The following is a 16961-nucleotide window of genomic DNA, read 5'->3' on the forward strand; positions in this document are numbered from 1 at the left end:
ACCATTCCCTGCCAAAAGGTGCCCTCAGAGAAATGACTGGTTCCAGGGTGTGGACAGGGGCCTAGAAGAGGGAGAGTGCACACCTTATGCCAAGAAGTAGGACAGTGCTCCAGAAGTTAACATGATGGGGCATGTGACAGCCTGACAACCCCGTGGAGTGAATTCTGCACAATCTGAACACAAGGTAAGTAGACGGGGTGACTCTCAGACCACCAGGCCCAGCAGCAACTCAGACACACATGCCAATAATTGACAAATATTTGAATGCTGAGAAATTACCTATGAGTGACAAATGCCAATCATAGTTACATAACAAGTACTGATGACAAACTGATAAATGGGGGCAGGCGAGAACTCACACACATACAGTGCCCAGTGCTGACTGGCAGGTGTGGAGGCCCTGCAGACTGCTGGCCACATGGTCAGCGGTCGCCAAGTGTGGCACAGCTGCAGGAGGTCCTGGTCTGAGGGTCTGCAGTCTGCCAGTCAGTTGCTGTGGAGCAAACAGTGACTGCAAGGTGTCTTTCCTAGACACACCAGGGTTTTCAGGGGTCCAGGCCATGCGATAGGCAACTCATTCTCGAATGCTCAGACAATAGCTTGTCTTTATGCACTTAAGTCACGTGTGTGTGCATGTGGTATGTGTGTGCATACATGTGCAACAACATACTTCTTTGTATTAACTTCAGTGTCAGACACACTTTGGCTACTTAATAAATGTGGTTCAGTAAAGCATAAATGTGCCCAATTTATATATATAAAAGGCTAATATGCTAAGTGTCCGACCATCTGACCAGTCGCTATGATGCACACTGATCACCAGGGGGCAGACGCTCAACGCAGGAGCTGCTGTGATGTGCACTGGCCTTTTACAGAGAAACAGCAGACCTGGCACCAATAAAGCAACACTTGGCTTCCCCCAAGTGGGACACAGGCCTCGCCACCACCCCAGAGCGATAGCCCACCGAATCACAGCCGATGCTGCCATGGTGCAAAATGTGGCCCACAGCCCAGCCCAGCCCGGAAACGGTGGCTGTGAGCACTGGGTAATGACGTCACGTAGCAACTTCCGGCTTCCTCTCCCTAGTGACTAGCTTCCTTGCAGTTTCTTCAGCCCAGGAATATGACTTGCTTTATAGCCAGGTGGAAACATTTCACACTTTAACCCAGTGGTCGGCAAACTGCAGCTGGCGAGCCACATGCGGCTCTGTGGCCCCTTGAGTGTAGCTCTTCCACAAAATACCACATGCGGGCGTGCATGTACAGTGCAATTGAAACTTTGTGGCCCTTGCACAGAAGTCGGTATTTTGTGGAAGAGCCACACTCAAGGGGCCAAAGAGCCGCATATGGCTCGCCAGCTGCAGTTTGCTGACCACTACTTTAACCAAATGTCTGTTTAGTGTTTTCCCATGCCTCATCTCATTTGATCCTCACAGAAATCCTGAAGTAGGTACATAGGAGACTCAATGGAATCCTATTTTCTTTCTGTTAGCCAGAAAATGGAGATTTAGAAAGCTTAGAAACTTGACCCGACTGAAAAGCAAGAAATGGTGGAGCTTGAAAATGACTGCAGGTTTTCTCACTGTGCAGAATATAGTCAAACACGGCTGCAGTTAAATATTTCACCCATTGTTCTCCCTGCATGATCTACAATAATCATCTGCTTTGTGTTGATATTTACTGCTGTGTTGTTGGCAATTACCTGGAAGGGAAGTTGGGGTGCTTCACTGGGCTGGAAAGTTTAGCTAAATCAGAAAGCAGGTCTAATGAAGCAAGGTTATTCTATATCTAGAAAAGGCTAAGTTGACTTGCGCATGCGCGATATATATAAAGCTCTTGCTGGCGTCAATTGCAAACGCATGTTTCGATCTGTCATTATCGATCGTGAATTTGGTTGACACTTCTATTATAGAAAAAGGGCAAATAGCGATATTAAAATATTTCTTCTAATTAACTTCCTTTCAATGTGCACAAATTCGTACACCGGGCCACTAGTTCATCACATAAAAATAAAACCTAGGTGAAGGCACTCTCTGGAAACATCACATATAAGATGGTTAATAAGAAAAGATGTACAAACTTTAATTCTCATCCCACTTGAACGTGTATGTCTGAAATTTCCTCGTGATGGAACTGTGTCCCTGGGACGATGGAGAAAAATTCGCCCAGCGTGGGATTCAGGTCGGGGTACGCCATCCAGCAGGTGTGAAGGCTCCGACTTCACAGCTACAGACACGTGACCTTCCCAAAGGCTGCACTTGGTTAGGTGCTCAGGCCCACGGGCAGCAGATGTGGCTGCCTCCCCAAAGCAGCTTCCCAGGGCAGCCGGCTGTGCCCAGGCCCCCTGGTGTGCAGTGCAAACGTGGGGTCACTGTCTCAGGGGTGGCGGGGTGGCTTTGGCCGGCCTTCCAGGGCCTGTATAGGAGGCACGTCATGTGTGTGGTTGTGCCTGTGCTGTTCTCGTCGGGCGCTAGGCGTTCCCTCAGGAGGGCCTGAGCCGTCTCTCCAGAAGCACCAGCTTTGTCTGCAGGTTGACGTTGAAGGGAGGCAGTCTGGTCAGGTTCAGACTCACCCCCGTGGTACCTGCGACACTGGCCAGCACCCGGTGTGTGTCCCTGTAGAGGGCCAGGTGCTCAGGGACCGCCTCCATGAGCAGGTGTGTGTAGGCCAGCATGTGCTCCGACCCAGGCTGCACATCCTCCCTCTTCTCGTATCTGCAAGACAGGAGAACGCGTGCACCTGGGCCATGGCCCCACGCCAGCCCCATCACCATTGTCCCCACCTGCAGTGACACCATGGCAGGAACATACCTCCAGGCGCCGTTGACCTCCAAGAACCGAGACACGCCCGTCTGTGCAGCAGCCACATCGATGTGCAGGACAACGTCTGGGGAAAACCTTGTGCGCGGTTAGAACCGGGCTGGGCACCTCTGCCCGAGCTGCAGCGGGTCCCGCACAGCCGAGCACCTACCTGTCCGGGGGGGCACCAGCTCGTGCAGCCGCTGCATGGCCACGCCACCAGGGTAGTTGAAGTGGGACACGTAGAGGGCTGTGGCCGAGTGGGCGGCGTTCAGCACGAGGTGCCCGAGCACGAGGAGGGAGCCTGCTCGGTACAGCCAGGACTTCTTGTTGTTGTTCAGCCTGGAAAAGAGCAGTCGTTTCGTGGAAAGTGAGCGACAGCCACGGGTGGAAGAAATGTCACCACGAATATGAACCTGCTGGTCCCTTTCGCTGAGTCCTAACAAGGTTAATCACCAAGTAGGTATATAAATCACCAAAGGAAGTGGGTCAACTACCTTACAACTTTTCTCTCTGAAATTCCACCCAAAATGACAATTTAAAATTGATATTAGAATTTGAAACTCTCTGAGTTATGACTAGATTCGAGCACAGCCCCGAGGCCAAACACTGAATGCTGTGCGGCTTGTCAGGGAGCCGGCGAACATGGCGCCGGGCAGAGGCCCCAAGAGACCTGAGCCCATGGAGAGAATACCGTCCGCCTGGGCCGTCAGAGGTGCTGGCCTGTGTCAACTCAGGGGACCCTTGACCAGACTCCGCGCAGGCCCCGCTGAGCCCTTCTCAACCAGGCGTTGGCCGATCGGGACTGCAGAGCCTCGGTGTGAACGATGTCACCACCAATGGTCTTCCCTGTGGTCCAGCCCAACCTGGGGAGGGACGGTGGCCCTGGACCACTCACAGGCAGCGAATGAGTTCCGTTTCTGCCTTTTGAGATGCAAATCTACCACCCAAACCTTCACCCCAGCCCCCGGGATCAATGTCCAGGAATAACTGCTGCGTCCCTGTGGGGGGAGGGAGCCCCCAGTGCCCGCTGCCTCCTGCCAGACACACAGCTTGTCCCTTGCTCTCCGGCCCCCACCGGCCTGCTCTGCTACCCCCGAGCCGGACTACCGGTTGGGGAGAGTGAGTTCAGCGCAGGGCATCATGGGAAGACTCCACGTTCACAAGTGGCCAGCTGGGATCTGATGAACTAGGGCCCCCTTTCTCAGCCCACAAAGCGAGCCAGCCTGCCGCTCTGAGCAGCCCTTCTTCACCTGACCCCCGCCTCATACCCTCATACCCTGCCTGGCCGCTCTCTCCTGCCGCCCCAAGTGACTGAGCCCTGGACACGGCAGAGCCATGCGCAGACAGGCCTGAGACACGCGTCCAGGTCGACTGAAGACAGAGACGGACCAAGCAGAGCCATTGGCCAGTGCGTGGCCCATCCTGACCCGGGCTTGGCCCAGAGGCCGTTGCCTTGGAGACAGTCAGGGCCGCCCTGTTTCCCTTGCAAACCGTCCCCTTTGAGACTCAGCAGCGGCGGGCAGAGCCAGCACTCACAGGTAGGCGCAGCCCCGGGCGGCCACGACGTTCAGCAGGGGGAAGGTGTAGATGATGAAGCGCAGCTCCTTGTGGGGGAGCAGCGAGTACAGGGCCACGAACCCCAGTGCCGGCAGGAGCAAGGCCCAGGCCCTTCTGTCCACGAGGCCCAGGGGCACGAACAGCAGGCTGCTGCCCAGGCCCCGGGGCAGGGCCGAGTAGAAGTACCACAGCAGGGGCGAGGTCTGGGCGGGAGGGTCAAGGAGGCCACGTGGCAGCGATGGTCATGCATCCAGCCAGTCGGGTTCCGGCCAGGAGCACAGGGAAGACACAGCCCGGACAGGTGTCTCTGTCCGGGGCGCCCCGGACCCCGGGCCTCAGGTCACCATGTGACCCCCTTCACTCGGGGACACAGGCCAGGGCCCGGGCCTGGGCAGCAGCGGCACATCCAGTGAACGGGGACCAGGCTGTGCAGGGCTTTTCCCTCCACGGAAACCACTGCCCTGGGTGACAGATGCACTGGGGACCTACCCGCGGTCCTTCCTGTGGGTTTAATATCCCACAATAACGCACCAGAGAGCAGCCACAGGACTGAAGGGGCAGCTGGGGCTCCAAACGCAAGGAGTTGTTTCCATGGGGTGGGCAGGACCGGAGCAGAGGCCCCAGCCCCGCGCTGCAGGGTCCCTGGGTGGACAGGGTGAAGGTGCCGTTCCTGGTGCTATGGCTGCTGCCACACCGCTCAGGTGCCCCGTCAGATGAGACAGTTGGGAGGAGAGCAGCTCCTCGCCGGGCCTGAGCAAGGCGCTGGCCGCCGGCACCCTGCCCAGTGGGCCATCCCGGTGGCGGGTAAAGGATACTCCCCAGTTAGAGCTTTTGTTCTGGACGGTGTTATACCAGAGCACAGTTCCTTCCGGCCACACAAGGTAGCGCCAAAAATAGGAGTCCACCGCCACCGTCAGTCCTGGCAAAGCAATGGTTCCTCAGGAAGGGACACGGCCCCTGAGCGCACACGCCACGCAGGCTGCCGGGGGAGAGAGGGCGGCCGTGTCCCAGGCCCCAGGGCCATGTCCCCATGAGCCATCAGCTCCACAGGAAGGAACTGGCGTGTTGGGGCCAAGGTCCCCGAGGGCATCTTCCCGTGGGTCACATGACCTGGGCGCAGTGGGAGGAGGGGAGCGCCTTTTGGGGACGCTCAGGCAGCATGGCAAGGACTCTCTATTGCTGCTTAGATTTCAAAGGAATTTTGTTTAGTGACAAAAATCAAACCCTCCCCATTTTTCTTCATTTCTGAAATGAAAGCAAGTACTACCTCCAGGCAGGAGGCGGCACTCCGACTCACCGAGGCAGAGCAGGCCGGCGGGCACGGCGCAGCGCAGGGCCCTGGCCACGGACAGCCGCCGGGTGCAGAGCAGCAGCAGCAGCACGAGGCCCAGGAGCAGGCTCAGCTCGGCCCGGAAGACCAGGATGGCCAGTGCCGAGAGCCGGATGAAGCGGGCCCACCGCTGCTGCAGCCAGGCCGCCAGGGCCAGCAGCACTGTGAACCGCAAGACGCAGCCTTTACTTCTCGTGTGAGAGCCACGCAGAACCACAGGAGCAGCACACACTGCCCAGGACCGTCCCGCCCCTGCCCCTGCCCCGCATCCTGCACCGTCACACAGCCCAGACCCCAGGGGTATCTCCGGAGCCTGGGGCTCCGTTAGCAGTGCCCACCACGGCCATTCTCCACTCCAGTCCTGCTGGCTCCGCCCACTGTTCGCTGAGAATGGCGCTCTGCCTGCCACCTCCCAAGGCATGGTGAGGGCCAGGCCACGCCTCTATCGGGTCAGCACAGAACCCCACACCCACGCCATCCATGGCCTCCTTGTGGCTCTCCAATATGCCTGGGGCGCCCCCAGAACATCCACAGCGAGCTGCCACCTGCCCGAGTCCCTGCAGGGCCTGCACAGGGAGCCGTCCCAGGTGCTCCCTTTCCTGGAAAGTGCACCTCCACCCACCCGGGCTGTCCCGTCACTGGGCGTTTCTACGACGCCCCACGGGGCGCAGCGATCGCCTGGCAGGTGCTCCTCAACGGACACCCCCTCACCTGTCCCCTGGCAGTAGTGCTCCACCCAGCGAGAGGCATGGGAGCCATCGCAGGCCTGACCGGCGTCCACTACGTACCCACGGGCAGCGCCAGCACGTTGGGGAGCGTCCGCGTGCAGTAGAACATCAGGTGGAACTGCGAGGCCGTCATCCAGCAGAACATGGTGGCCGCCGTGGCCCCGAAATGCCGGCGCACTTCTTTTTGCAAAGTCCAAAGCCCAAAGATCACCCCGAGTCCAAGGACGGCTCTCACTAAACAGAAGCGACAGGTGTGTGACCGACCGGCCCCGCGGTCTGACACTAACCTGCAGGGGTCGGTCAGCGACCTGGTGACAGTGAAACAACCCTGAGAGGGGAGGGTCTTTGGTACTAAAAACGACTGCACGTGGGGAACGGATGGCCGGCCCCAACACTTCACTGTGACTGTGAGACGTGGGCAGGGTCCGTACCGGGGTGACGAGCCCGAAACTGGCACCCGAAGCCCTCACTTGGCGGGGACACCTCCAGCACCACATGCTCACAGGCCCCCACTGTCCCGCCCAGGACTCCCCAGCGCCCCCGTGACCAGCCGGCCTGTCTAGCTGCCAGTGTGACTGCAGACTGCGGCCTCCTGGGATGCCTTCCGAGAGCCCAGCGGCTGCTCCTCGGGGACCTGGCTCCTCGGGGATCTGGCTCCTTGGGGATCTGGCTCCTGGGGGACCTGGCTCCTCGGGGACCTGGCTCCTCGGGGACCTGGCTCCTCGGGGATCCGGCTCCTCGGAGATCTGGCTCCTGGGGGACCTGGCTCCTCGGGGATCTGGCTCCTCGGGGACCTGGCTCCTTGGGGATCTGGCTCCTGGGGGACCTGGCTCCTCGGGGACCTGGCTCCTCGGGGACCTGGCTCCTCGGGGACCTGGCTCCTCGGGGATCCGGCTCCTCGGAGATCTGGCTCCTGGGGGACCTGGCTCCTCGGGGATCTGGCTCCTGGGGGACCTGGCTCCTTGGGGACCTGGCTCCTCGGGGATCTGGATTGGTCACAGCTCGCCGTCAGGCCAGACAAATGCGCCGTGAGGCCGTGCTTGCGTCCGTGGGGGAAGGTGAACACGGTGTGGGGTTTGGATACTGAACTGGAGACAGTGCTGCTGGCTGGAAACTGAGGCTGCAGAGCTCGGCGCAGCGAGCCCTCGGAACGGCCCAGACGGATCTGCACAGGCAGCCCCGGGCGGGAAGGTGCAGACACCCCCAGTTCACAGCTGCGAGGGGCACCCGGCTGGGTTCCCTGTCCCGGGTCACACCCCAGAAAGGGCTGCCGTCCCACCTCGCCCCGTGCGCTGAAACACGTGCTGCGTGGCCAAGGGCAGCCGGGCCACCGGCGGACAGTGAGCCCGGGGCCTCCCTCCAGCTGGCGGGTCGCCGGGTCCCACGGCCCTTACCGGTCAGCTGCGCGTAGAACTTGGACGCGCCCAGCAGCGCGAGCGCGCAGACCCCGGGGCTGGACAGCGCGGCGAGGACCAGCGGCCCGAGGAACGTCCTGGGGACCACGCCCGGGAACTCCAGGTGGTCGTACTGCGGGGGAGGCGCGCTCGGGTCAGGGTCAGGGCCAGGGTCAGGGCCAGGGTCAGGGCCAGGGCCAGGGTCAGGATCAGCCGCGCGCGGGCTCGGGGGTCAGGGTCAGGATCAGGGTCAGGGTCAGGATCAGGGTCAGGGTCAGGGCCAGGGTCGGGGTCAGGGTCAGGGTCAGGGTCAGGGCCAGGGTCGGGGTCAGGGTCAGGGCTAGCGTCAGCCGCTCAGGGTCGGGGTCAGGATCGGGGTCAGGGTCAGGGTCAGCCGCTCAGGGTCAGGGCCAGGGCCAGGGCCAGGGCCAGGGTCAGGGTCAGCCCCGCGCGGGCTCGGGGGTCAGGGTCAGGGTCAGGGTCAGGGTCAGGATCAGGGTCAGGGTCAGGGCCAGGGTCGGGGTCAGGGTCAGGGTCAGGATCAGGGTCAGGGTCAGGGCCAGGGTCGGGGTCAGGGTCAGGGTCAGCCGCTCAGGGTCGGGGTCAGGGTCAGGGTCAGCCGCTCAGGGCCAGGGCCAGGGTCGGGGTCAGGGTCAGGGCTAGCGTCAGCCGCTAAGGGTCGGGGTCAGGATCGGGGTCAGGGTCAGGGTCAGCCGCTCAGGGTCAGGGCCAGGGCCAGGGCCAGGGCCAGGGTCAGGGTCAGCCGCGCGCGGGCTCGGGGGCGGCCTCACCTGCTCCAGGCGCAGCCGGTGGAAGAGCAGGTCGTGCGCGGCCTGCAGGCTGAAGCTCTCCTCCACCTTCGTGTAGGGGCAGCTGAGCAGGTGCACGGCGGCCACGGCCACCAGCAGCCCCAGCAGCCGGCGCTGCCCGCCCGCGCCCGGCGGCCTCTTCCCCGCCATCTGCGCGCAGCTTCCCGCGCGCCCCTCGGGGACCCGCGCGCCCACCCCGAGGCCCCGCCCGCGGCAGCTCCCGCTGACCTCGCCCGTCCGCGGAGGCGCCTCTCGGAGCGCGGCCGGCTCGGCTCCCGCGGCTGGAACTGGGGCGCCGGAAGCCGGGAAGGGAGGGGGGCGGGGGCGCCCTTGCCCGACCCTAACATGGCCGCCAGGGCCCGGCCGGCGCCCCGCTCGCCCGGAGTAAAGATGGCGCCGGGGGCGGTCCCCGCGGACGCTGACCCGGGGCCTCCCTATTGGCCACCTCGTGGCGAGCTCTGATTGGGCCACATGGGGACGGGGAGGATTCCCCCGACCAATGGCGTTGCGAGGGCTGGCGGGGGGCGGGGCCCGGCCCGGCGCCGTCAAGTAGCCCCGGGAACCGCGGGCGCGGAGCCGGTGGGCGGTGGAGGCCGTAGCGCGCCGTTTCCGACTCGGCCGGTGCCGCTCGGCCGCCATGCGCCCCCCGGCCCGGGCCGCGCTGGGGCTGCTGCTGGGGCTGCTGCTGGGGCTGCCCCGCGGGGCCTCCCCGAAGCCGACGCCCTGCAAGCGCTGCCGGGAGCTGGTGGACAAGTTCAACCAGGTGGGCCGCCCGCGGGACCGGGCCCCGGCCACCCCGAGATCGGGCCACCCGTCATGGGCCGGGGACACCCGTCATGGGCCGGGACACCCCTTCATGGGCCGGGACACCCCTTCATGGGCCGGGGACACCCCGTCATGGGCCGGGACACCCCTTCATGGGCCGGGGACACCCCGTCATGGGCCGGGACACCCCTTCATGGGCCGGGACACCCCTTCATGGGCCGGGGACACCCCTTATGGACCAGGACACCCCGTCATGGGCCGGGACACCCCTTCATGGGCCGGGGACACCCCGTCATGGGCCGTGGATACCCCGTACGGACCGGGACACCCCGTCATGGGCCGGGGACACCCCGTCATGGGCCAAGACACCCCATATGGATCGGGACACCCCGTCATAGGCCGTGGATACCCCGTACGGACCGGGACACCCCGTCATGGGCCAGGGACACCCCATCATGGGCCGAGACACCCCGTATGGACCGGGACACCCCGTCATGGGCCGGGGACACCCCTTATGGACCAGGACACCCCTTCATGGGCCAGGACACCCCGTCATGGGCCGGGACACCCCGTACGGACCAGGACACCCCATCATGGGCCAAGGACACCCCGTACAGACCGGGACACCCCATCATGGGCCCAGGTTACCCCTGAGATGGCCCAGGTCGCTCCCGAGGTGTACATGGTCACCCCACCGGGGCCAGGGAGCCTGAGCCCATGCGCACCCTCCGCCCGCAGGGAATGGTGGACACGGCCAAGAAGAACTTCGGCGGCGGGAACACGGCCTGGGAGGAGAAGTCGCTGTCCAAGTATGAGTCCAGGTGGGTGCCCCTCAGCACGGCTGTTCCTGGGGCGGAGCACAGAGGGTCCCTGCAGCCTGGCACCTGTGCTCCGGCCTGGAGCTGACCCACTGGCCGTAGCTGGCCTTTGGCTCCCAGTGCACACAGCAGACACGCTGGCCTCTCCGAGACTCAGGGACAGAGTCCATCCCACGAACTGTCAGTCGCTGGCCTCCCCTCTGTCCAGAGCTCCCACCCCCAGCTTCAGGGTTTCCCCTGGGACCCCCCTGACTCTGCCCATCACCCTGAAGACAGAGAGGCCTTCTGACAGCTCCCCTTCCAGTTCAGTCCTCTGCATAGCACCACGCGTGGCCCCACAGCTCCGCCTGACCTCTAGTGGGGCCTCAGCACCTCCCGGTAGGAGGGCTGACTGGGTGCTGGGCGCTGGGCTGACTGGGTGCTGGGCTGACCAGGTGGGTACTGGCCTGATCGGTGCTGGGCTGACTGGGTACAGGCCTGACTAGGTTCTGGCCTGATCGGTGCTGGGCTGACCAGCTGCTGGGCTGGCCTGACCGGGTGCTGGGCTGACTGGTGCTGGGCTGACGGGGTGGGTGCTGGGCTGACCAGGTGGGTGCTGGGCTGACCAGGTGCTGGGCTGACCGGGTGCTGGGCTGACTGGTGCTGGGCTGACCAGGTGGGTGCTGGGCTGACCAGGTGCTGGGCTGACCGGTGCTGGGCTAAGTGGTACTGGGCTGACCAGGTGCTGGGCTGACCGGGTGCTGGGCTGACTGGTGCTGGGCTGACCAGGTGGGTGCTGGGCTGACCAGGTGCTGGACTGACCGGGTGCTGGGCTAACTGGTACTGGGCTGACCAGGTGCTGGGCTGACCGGTGCTGGGCTGGCCTGACGGGGTGCTGGGCTGACCAGTGCTGGGCTGACTGGGAGCTGGGCTGACCGGTGCTGGCCACTTGCCTTGCAGCGAGGTCCGCCTGATGGAGATCGTGGAGAGCCTGTGTGAGAGCAGCGACTTCGAGTGCAACCGCCTGGTGGAGGAGCACGAGGAGCAGCTGGAGGCCTGGTGGCTGCGGCGGTGAGTCCGCCCGCTCCGCCCGGTCACAAGATCCACCACAAATGCTTTGTTTTCAACGCCTGGTTTTGAAGTAACTTCAGACTCAGGGAAGTTCCAGAAGCAGGTCAGAGAGCTTCCTCACACCGGCTTCTCCCCCGACGCCCGGCCGTCCTCAGTGACCTTCAGGCAGTGACCCCGCAGCACGTGGGGAGAGGGCGTGCACGCTCAGCGGCCTCCCGGGTTGCAGGAGGCGGGGAGCATGTGCGGCAGGGAACTGGCTTTTGCTCTGAGACACCTGTGTGTGAGGGTTAACGAACACGTTTAAATCCTAGGAAGAAGGAGCACCCTGACTTGTTTGAGTGGTTTTGTGTGAAGACGCTGGAAGCTTGCTGTCCTCCGGGAACCTACGGCCCGGACTGCCTCGGTACGCTCCTGGCGAGATCCCGTTTACCCGCGTCACCGGAGGGCTCCTGCTGACGCCCTGCCCGGTCCTGGCACGCGTGTGGGAGGCGGCCGGTGGGCAGCTGTGCCTCGGGGTGGGTCCGGGCTAGGCCCCTTGTGGTTGAGCGTTACCCAAGTCCCTCACGGGGTCAGCCGGACAGCATGGGCAGTTTTTAAGGTGAGGCCCTCACTGACCGAAGCCGCCTCCTGCCTGCCCTTCCCACTTTCTGGTGGCTTGTGGCCGCCGCTGGGCAGTCTTGCTGGCCATCAGCTCCACGCCCCCCGTGTGAGCTTCCTCGCTCTGAGCCTCGGGTGAGGCTGCCCTGACTGGGTGCTCAGGCGGCCGTGCAGGCTTCCGGGGTGAGCAGGCCTTGGGCTTTAGCAGAAGATCCGAAGAGCTCTCTTGACTGTGCGGGAGTGAGAACGCGCCCCGGCTGCCTCCTGCGTGCGCTGATGCGCTCTGTCCCCACAGCGTGCCGGGGCGGGTCCGAGAGGCCCTGCAGCGGGAACGGGCGCTGCAGTGGAGACGGCAGCAGGCAGGGCGACGGGTCCTGCCAGTGCCACCCGGGCTACCGCGGGGCCCTGTGCACCGACTGCGTGGACGGCTACTTCAGCGCGCTGCGGAACGAGACACACAGCGTCTGCACAGGTACCACGGCCCCGCGGAGGGGGGGGACGGGGCCTGCGAGTCTCCTGCCCAGGCGTGCGGGGGCGGGGGTGGGGAAGGGACAAGACCAGGCACCGGGTGGTCGCACTTCCTGTCCCTAAACAGCCCCCAGGGGAGAAGTGTCACTTTTCTCCTGACCCCTAGGGGACAGCTCGGGTGGCAGTTCTGTGACATCCACGGGGTCTTTTCTCGTGACCGGGCGGGCGCCTGGCGTGTTCTAGTGCAGGGCTTGCCCCCCGCGCCCCCTGCAGGACTGCCGGCCCTGGTCCCCGCTGAGAGTCCCGGGTGCATGTGGCGTGGGGTGCGGAGGCCGGGGTGCCTGCTGTCACTCAGGCGGAGCCGGCCGGTGTCACTGAGGAGGCGGGGGGCGGGAGGGGGTGCAGGCCGCATGGAGGGCCTCCTGGTCCTAGGTCCCTCCCAGAGGACACGCCCCCCGCTTACCCTGGTGTTGGAGGTGGGTCTCCTACCTGGTCTTCAGGGCCAGTACCTGGGCTCCCCCTCAGTGAGTTACAGGCAGACAGACCCTCTCAGCTGTGATGGGCCCACTGACCACGCGGGCACGTGGGCGGCGCCCTCCGAGGCGCACGCTGACTGGCTGCTGGGGGGCTGTAAGCCCACGGCTGGCGGCATGTCAGCGTGTTCTCCTTGGAGGGAGACCCCTGACGTGCAGGAAGCCCAGGCTGGTCCCCTGCTGATGGCGCCCCCTCTGCCTGCAGCCTGTAACGAGTCCTGCAAGCTGTGCACTGGCCCAACCAACAGAGACTGCAGCCAGTGCCAAGCGGGCTGGGCCCCGGAGGACGGCGCCTGCGTGGGTGAGGCTCCCTCCGTGTCCTGCAGGCTCCTCCCCCCACCCCCCCCAACCCCCACGGCCCTGCAGGCTCCCACCAGTATCACTGGCGTTCCCATCCCACCCCTCAGAGCTGCGTGGCCTTAAGCCAGTCAGACTGTGTGCCCATGTCCAGTGCAGGGTCAGGGCGAGTGTGACCCCGCCACCTAGCCCGGCCTGGTTGCAGGGCTTGTGCGAGGCCGTGAGAAAGAGGGCGCTCACCCAGCACCGTCCCTCATAGTGGCCCTGCCTGTGGCACATGGGTCCTTTGTCCCCACACCGTGGCCACTCTTCCCGGGCTGGCCCTGGGCGTCGTGTTGGGGAACCAGCTCTGGGCCCCCCGGTGGCAGGGCCGCTCGCTAACCGCTAACCGGGGATGTTGGTTGCAGACGTGGACGAGTGTGCGGCGGAGACGCCCCCCTGTGGCGAGCAGCAGTTCTGCGAGAACACCCGTGGCTCCTTCCAGTGCGAAGGTGTGGCCCGGCGCCCTCCTCCCTCTAAGCTCGAACACCCCGAGGGGGCAGGCAGGTAGCAGGTGTTTGCTGCCGAAAACCCAGATCATGCGAATGGGCTGTCAGGAAGGTACTAGAAGACGTTCCACGGAGAGGGAGCCTCGCGTGTCTACTCGGTGCCCGCGGCCTCCTGTCGGGCCCGGGCTTCGGTGGTGACCGTCCCTGCGTCACCTCCTCCCGCCTCCGCCCGGTGTGGGCCGTTGCACAGCTGTCAGCTGTAGACCCCTTGCCGGTAGTTTCCACGCTCTTCCCTGCTTTTGGGGTTAGTTTCCAAATTGCTCAGTCAGGGACGTGGGTTTAGGGCCTCAGGGGCCCGACGGCTGTGCCAGGGGAGGCTGCCTGTCGCTGTCCGGACAGCACGAGCCCTTCCTGTCTGACGGGCCCCTCATGGCCCCGGCTGCCATGCGGGGCTCCAGCAGGCGAGTGGACAGGGTCCCCGAGCTCGAGGTTGTGTGGAGAAAGCTACCCCCACAGGTCCCCCAGGCTCCCGCCCCTGCTGGGCCTTAGCTCAGGCACGGCTTTGCCGGGAGGCAGGTGGGGTGTGGAGGGCGCCCTGTTAGCCCTGCGCGGCGGGTGCAGGATCCCGGTATCGGCCCCGCCTGTCCGCGCTGTGGTTTCAGACCCGGCTGCTCCCGGAGGCCGGGCTGCTGCTGTCACGGTCTCTCCTGTGTCTAGAATGTGACGCCACCTGTGTGGGCTGCACCGGGAAGGGCCCGGGACAATGTAAGGAGTGCATCGCCGGCTACACGAAGGAGAGCGGCCAGTGTGCAGGTCAGCGCCTCTGCGGGGCCCAGGGGAGCCCGGCCAAGGGACCGGCAGGAACAGCCACGCGCCCCTGGGGACAGACCGGCTCAGCTCCCTGCAGACCCCGGGGTCTCAGGAGGGGTGGGGGCGGGGGCGGGGGGTGGGGACGCCAGGGCTGCCCGGGTGCCCAGGTGCGCACACGGCTGGTGACCGGCTACGGCCCTGCCCCTCGTGCTCTGTCCAGCCTCGCGCCCACCGTGGCTGTCAGCTCCTGGTGGCCTGGCCCGAGGCTGGGCTTCAGGGCCTCAGGGGCTGGGCTCCCGCCTGCACGTTCCTGGGCGCTCTCCTCTGCTTCTCCCCGAGAGCCCCCATCTTTGAGCTGCGTGTTATTTCTCTCCCCGCTGCTCCCTCTGGCTGACATTTCTGAGACTTGGGCATCCGTGTGTGTGTGTGTGTGTGTGTGTGTGTGTGTGTGTGATGAACCCCGCCACCTGCGGTGCATCCATGCATGTGCATGCGTGTATGTGTGTGTGTGTGATGAACCCCGCCACCTGCGGTGCGTCCATGCGTGTGTGTGTGTTTGTGTGTGTGTGTGTGTGTGTGTGTGTGTGTGATGAATCCCATCACCTGCGTGCGTCCGCCCAGGACACTGGCTTATGCAGGGCCTTGCTTTCAGATGTGGACGAGTGCTCGCTGCCAGAGAAGCCGTGTCTGAGGACGCACGAGAACTGCTACAACACGCCTGGCAGCTACGTGTGCGTGTGCCCCGACGGCTTCGAGGAGACAGAAGACGCTTGTGTGCAGGCGCCTCAGCCAGCGGGGGCGGGTGAGTGTGGGGAGGTCTCCATGCAGCTGGCCCGCCGCCCTCTCCCCTGGGGGTCACGCCCCGCCCGGAGCTCCCAGTTAAGTTCACACGGAAGCAGCCCTTGGCGGTGGCAGCCGGGGTTCCTGGCAGACGAGGGGGCTTCTCTGTGGGGCCAGAGCTCCCTGCACAGACAGGAGGTGGGAGATGCTAAGTGAAGCCCTGAACCATGAAGGTCAGGAGATGCTGCAGAGAAAGACGGACTGGGGAGGAGGGGAGGGGCCGTGGGAGGAGAGGATGAGCAGAAGGTCTGCAGACCCCAGGGCTCCTGGGTGGCCTTCCCGGAGGCTGGACATCACACCTGGGCTCTGCTCCCTCCGAAACCTGCAGGGGGCCTTGCCTCCCAGCTCCTGGGCTGTGGTCCTCGGCTGCAGCTGTGTTTGGGGGGGGGGCCGGGGGGAGTTTGGACAGCACCTTCTTTTGGGGCGCAGTTCCTCCCAGGAGCTCTATAAAGTCCTAGAAGCAGAGGGAGGTGAAGAAGCAGTGTCCACAGGGACGCTGGTGGAGTTTCCAGCCTAAATCCGCTGTGACAGACCCCGCCTGCGCCCCAGGCAGGACACGGGCGAGCGCAGGCAGCTCAGTACGTGGGCACCCCCCCCACCCAAGCCAGGGCTCGGGCCACACCCCCGGGGCCTCTGATGGGTTTTACCAGGCAGCCTGTTTGTTTCCTGACAGAAGTCACAGAGGAAAGCCCAACACAGCCGCCCTCCCGTGAAGACCTGTGAGGATCGTCCAGCCAGAAGCCAGACCCCCTTTAAGTTATTTAGGCCGACGTCCTGGACGCACACCCTGAGCCTCGCCTGAGACTCCAGGCCCCGGAGAAGCTGCCTTCAAAACGGTTGATGCTCATTGGCCCTTTAAAAAGCTGCATTTTTGGTTCTTCTTAAACAGATTTGTCTATTTTGATACCGTTCTTTGTAATAAAATGAACCACTGAAGGTAGGCCTAGAACACGTGTGGGCTTGTCTCACTGGGAAGGTGTGGGCTTGGGCTGGCGTTGGCCTGTGCAGCTCCGCCCGTCCTGGGAGCCGTGACTGCTGAGGTCTGCGGGGCACGGGCCGGAGCAGCCCTGCAGTCTCGGGGTCCCATGCCTCCTCCCCAGGCGCCCCCCCTCCCCGGGCGCCCCCCTCCCCAGGTACCCCCTCCCCGGGCACCCCCCTCCCCGGGCGCCCCCCTCCCCGGGCGCCCCCCTCCCCAGGCATCCCCTCCCCGAGCACCCACCTCACCCTCAAGTTCAATCAGAATCTTAATCGGGTGATGTCAGGGCCCAACCTGTGGGCCCCTTAGAGTGAGTGGTTGAGGGATCCAGAGAGTAGGGGCCCTCGGGCGGGGCAGCCAGCATTGGGGTCTCAGAACCCCTGAGGAAGGGCAGGCTGTGGGGTGGGGAGGCTGGCTTGTGGGGAGACCCCCCCAGTGTTCTCACAGGTCAGTGGGGCAGGTGGACCGCAGCCTCTGCTCCGGCCCCCAGGCTCGGACACCCGGAGTGAAGCAGTGTGGCCCACGCAGGGGCGCCTGACCTCTCAGGCAGCGTGCCGCTGGCTCTCCCCATCTCGCGTCTCAGCTCCGCGCCCTGCATGTCTGTCTGTGTGGGGGACACAGAGCTGCCAGCCCCAGGCTGGGGGACCCTGAGCTCCTCCAGGGGCCTGGAGTCTGGTGGGCTCGGCAGGGACGACATAAG

At 64.2% G+C, this 16961-nt stretch overlaps 2 protein-coding genes across 2 annotated transcripts; one reads left to right on the plus strand and one right to left on the minus strand.

Moving 5' to 3' along the window:
* Positions 1 to 2057: 2057 nt before the first annotated feature.
* On the minus strand, positions 2058 to 8905 carry ALG12 (ALG12 alpha-1,6-mannosyltransferase). The gene is made up of 9 exons (XM_070408035.1): positions 8602 to 8905; positions 7811 to 7943; positions 6477 to 6650; positions 5656 to 5850; positions 5174 to 5277; positions 4338 to 4561; positions 2971 to 3140; positions 2811 to 2886; positions 2058 to 2714 (listed from the first exon to the last, which is right to left on the minus strand). Exons 1-9 carry the CDS (start codon positions 8767 to 8769, stop codon positions 2483 to 2485), a joined length of 1476 nt encoding a protein of 491 aa, XP_070264136.1. The 5' UTR covers positions 8770 to 8905; the 3' UTR covers positions 2058 to 2482.
* A 249-nt stretch (positions 8906 to 9154) lies between these two features.
* CRELD2 (cysteine rich with EGF like domains 2) lies at positions 9155 to 16234 on the plus strand. Its single transcript, XM_070408036.1, has 10 exons — positions 9155 to 9382; positions 10123 to 10205; positions 11142 to 11252; positions 11564 to 11655; positions 12145 to 12321; positions 13056 to 13151; positions 13555 to 13638; positions 14353 to 14448; positions 15098 to 15247; positions 15959 to 16234. The coding sequence occupies exons 1-10, from the start codon at positions 9257 to 9259 to the stop codon at positions 16006 to 16008; spliced, it is 1065 nt and encodes a 354-aa protein (XP_070264137.1). The 5' UTR covers positions 9155 to 9256; the 3' UTR covers positions 16009 to 16234.
* The last annotated feature ends 727 nt before the right edge of the window (positions 16235 to 16961 follow it).

Source organism: Myotis yumanensis, unplaced genomic scaffold (genome assembly GCF_028538775.1).
Source record: "Myotis yumanensis isolate MYYU_CA2020_CCGP unplaced genomic scaffold, mMyoYum1.0.hap1 SCAF_3, whole genome shotgun sequence".
NCBI classification, from domain to species: domain Eukaryota; kingdom Metazoa; phylum Chordata; class Mammalia; order Chiroptera; family Vespertilionidae; genus Myotis; species Myotis yumanensis.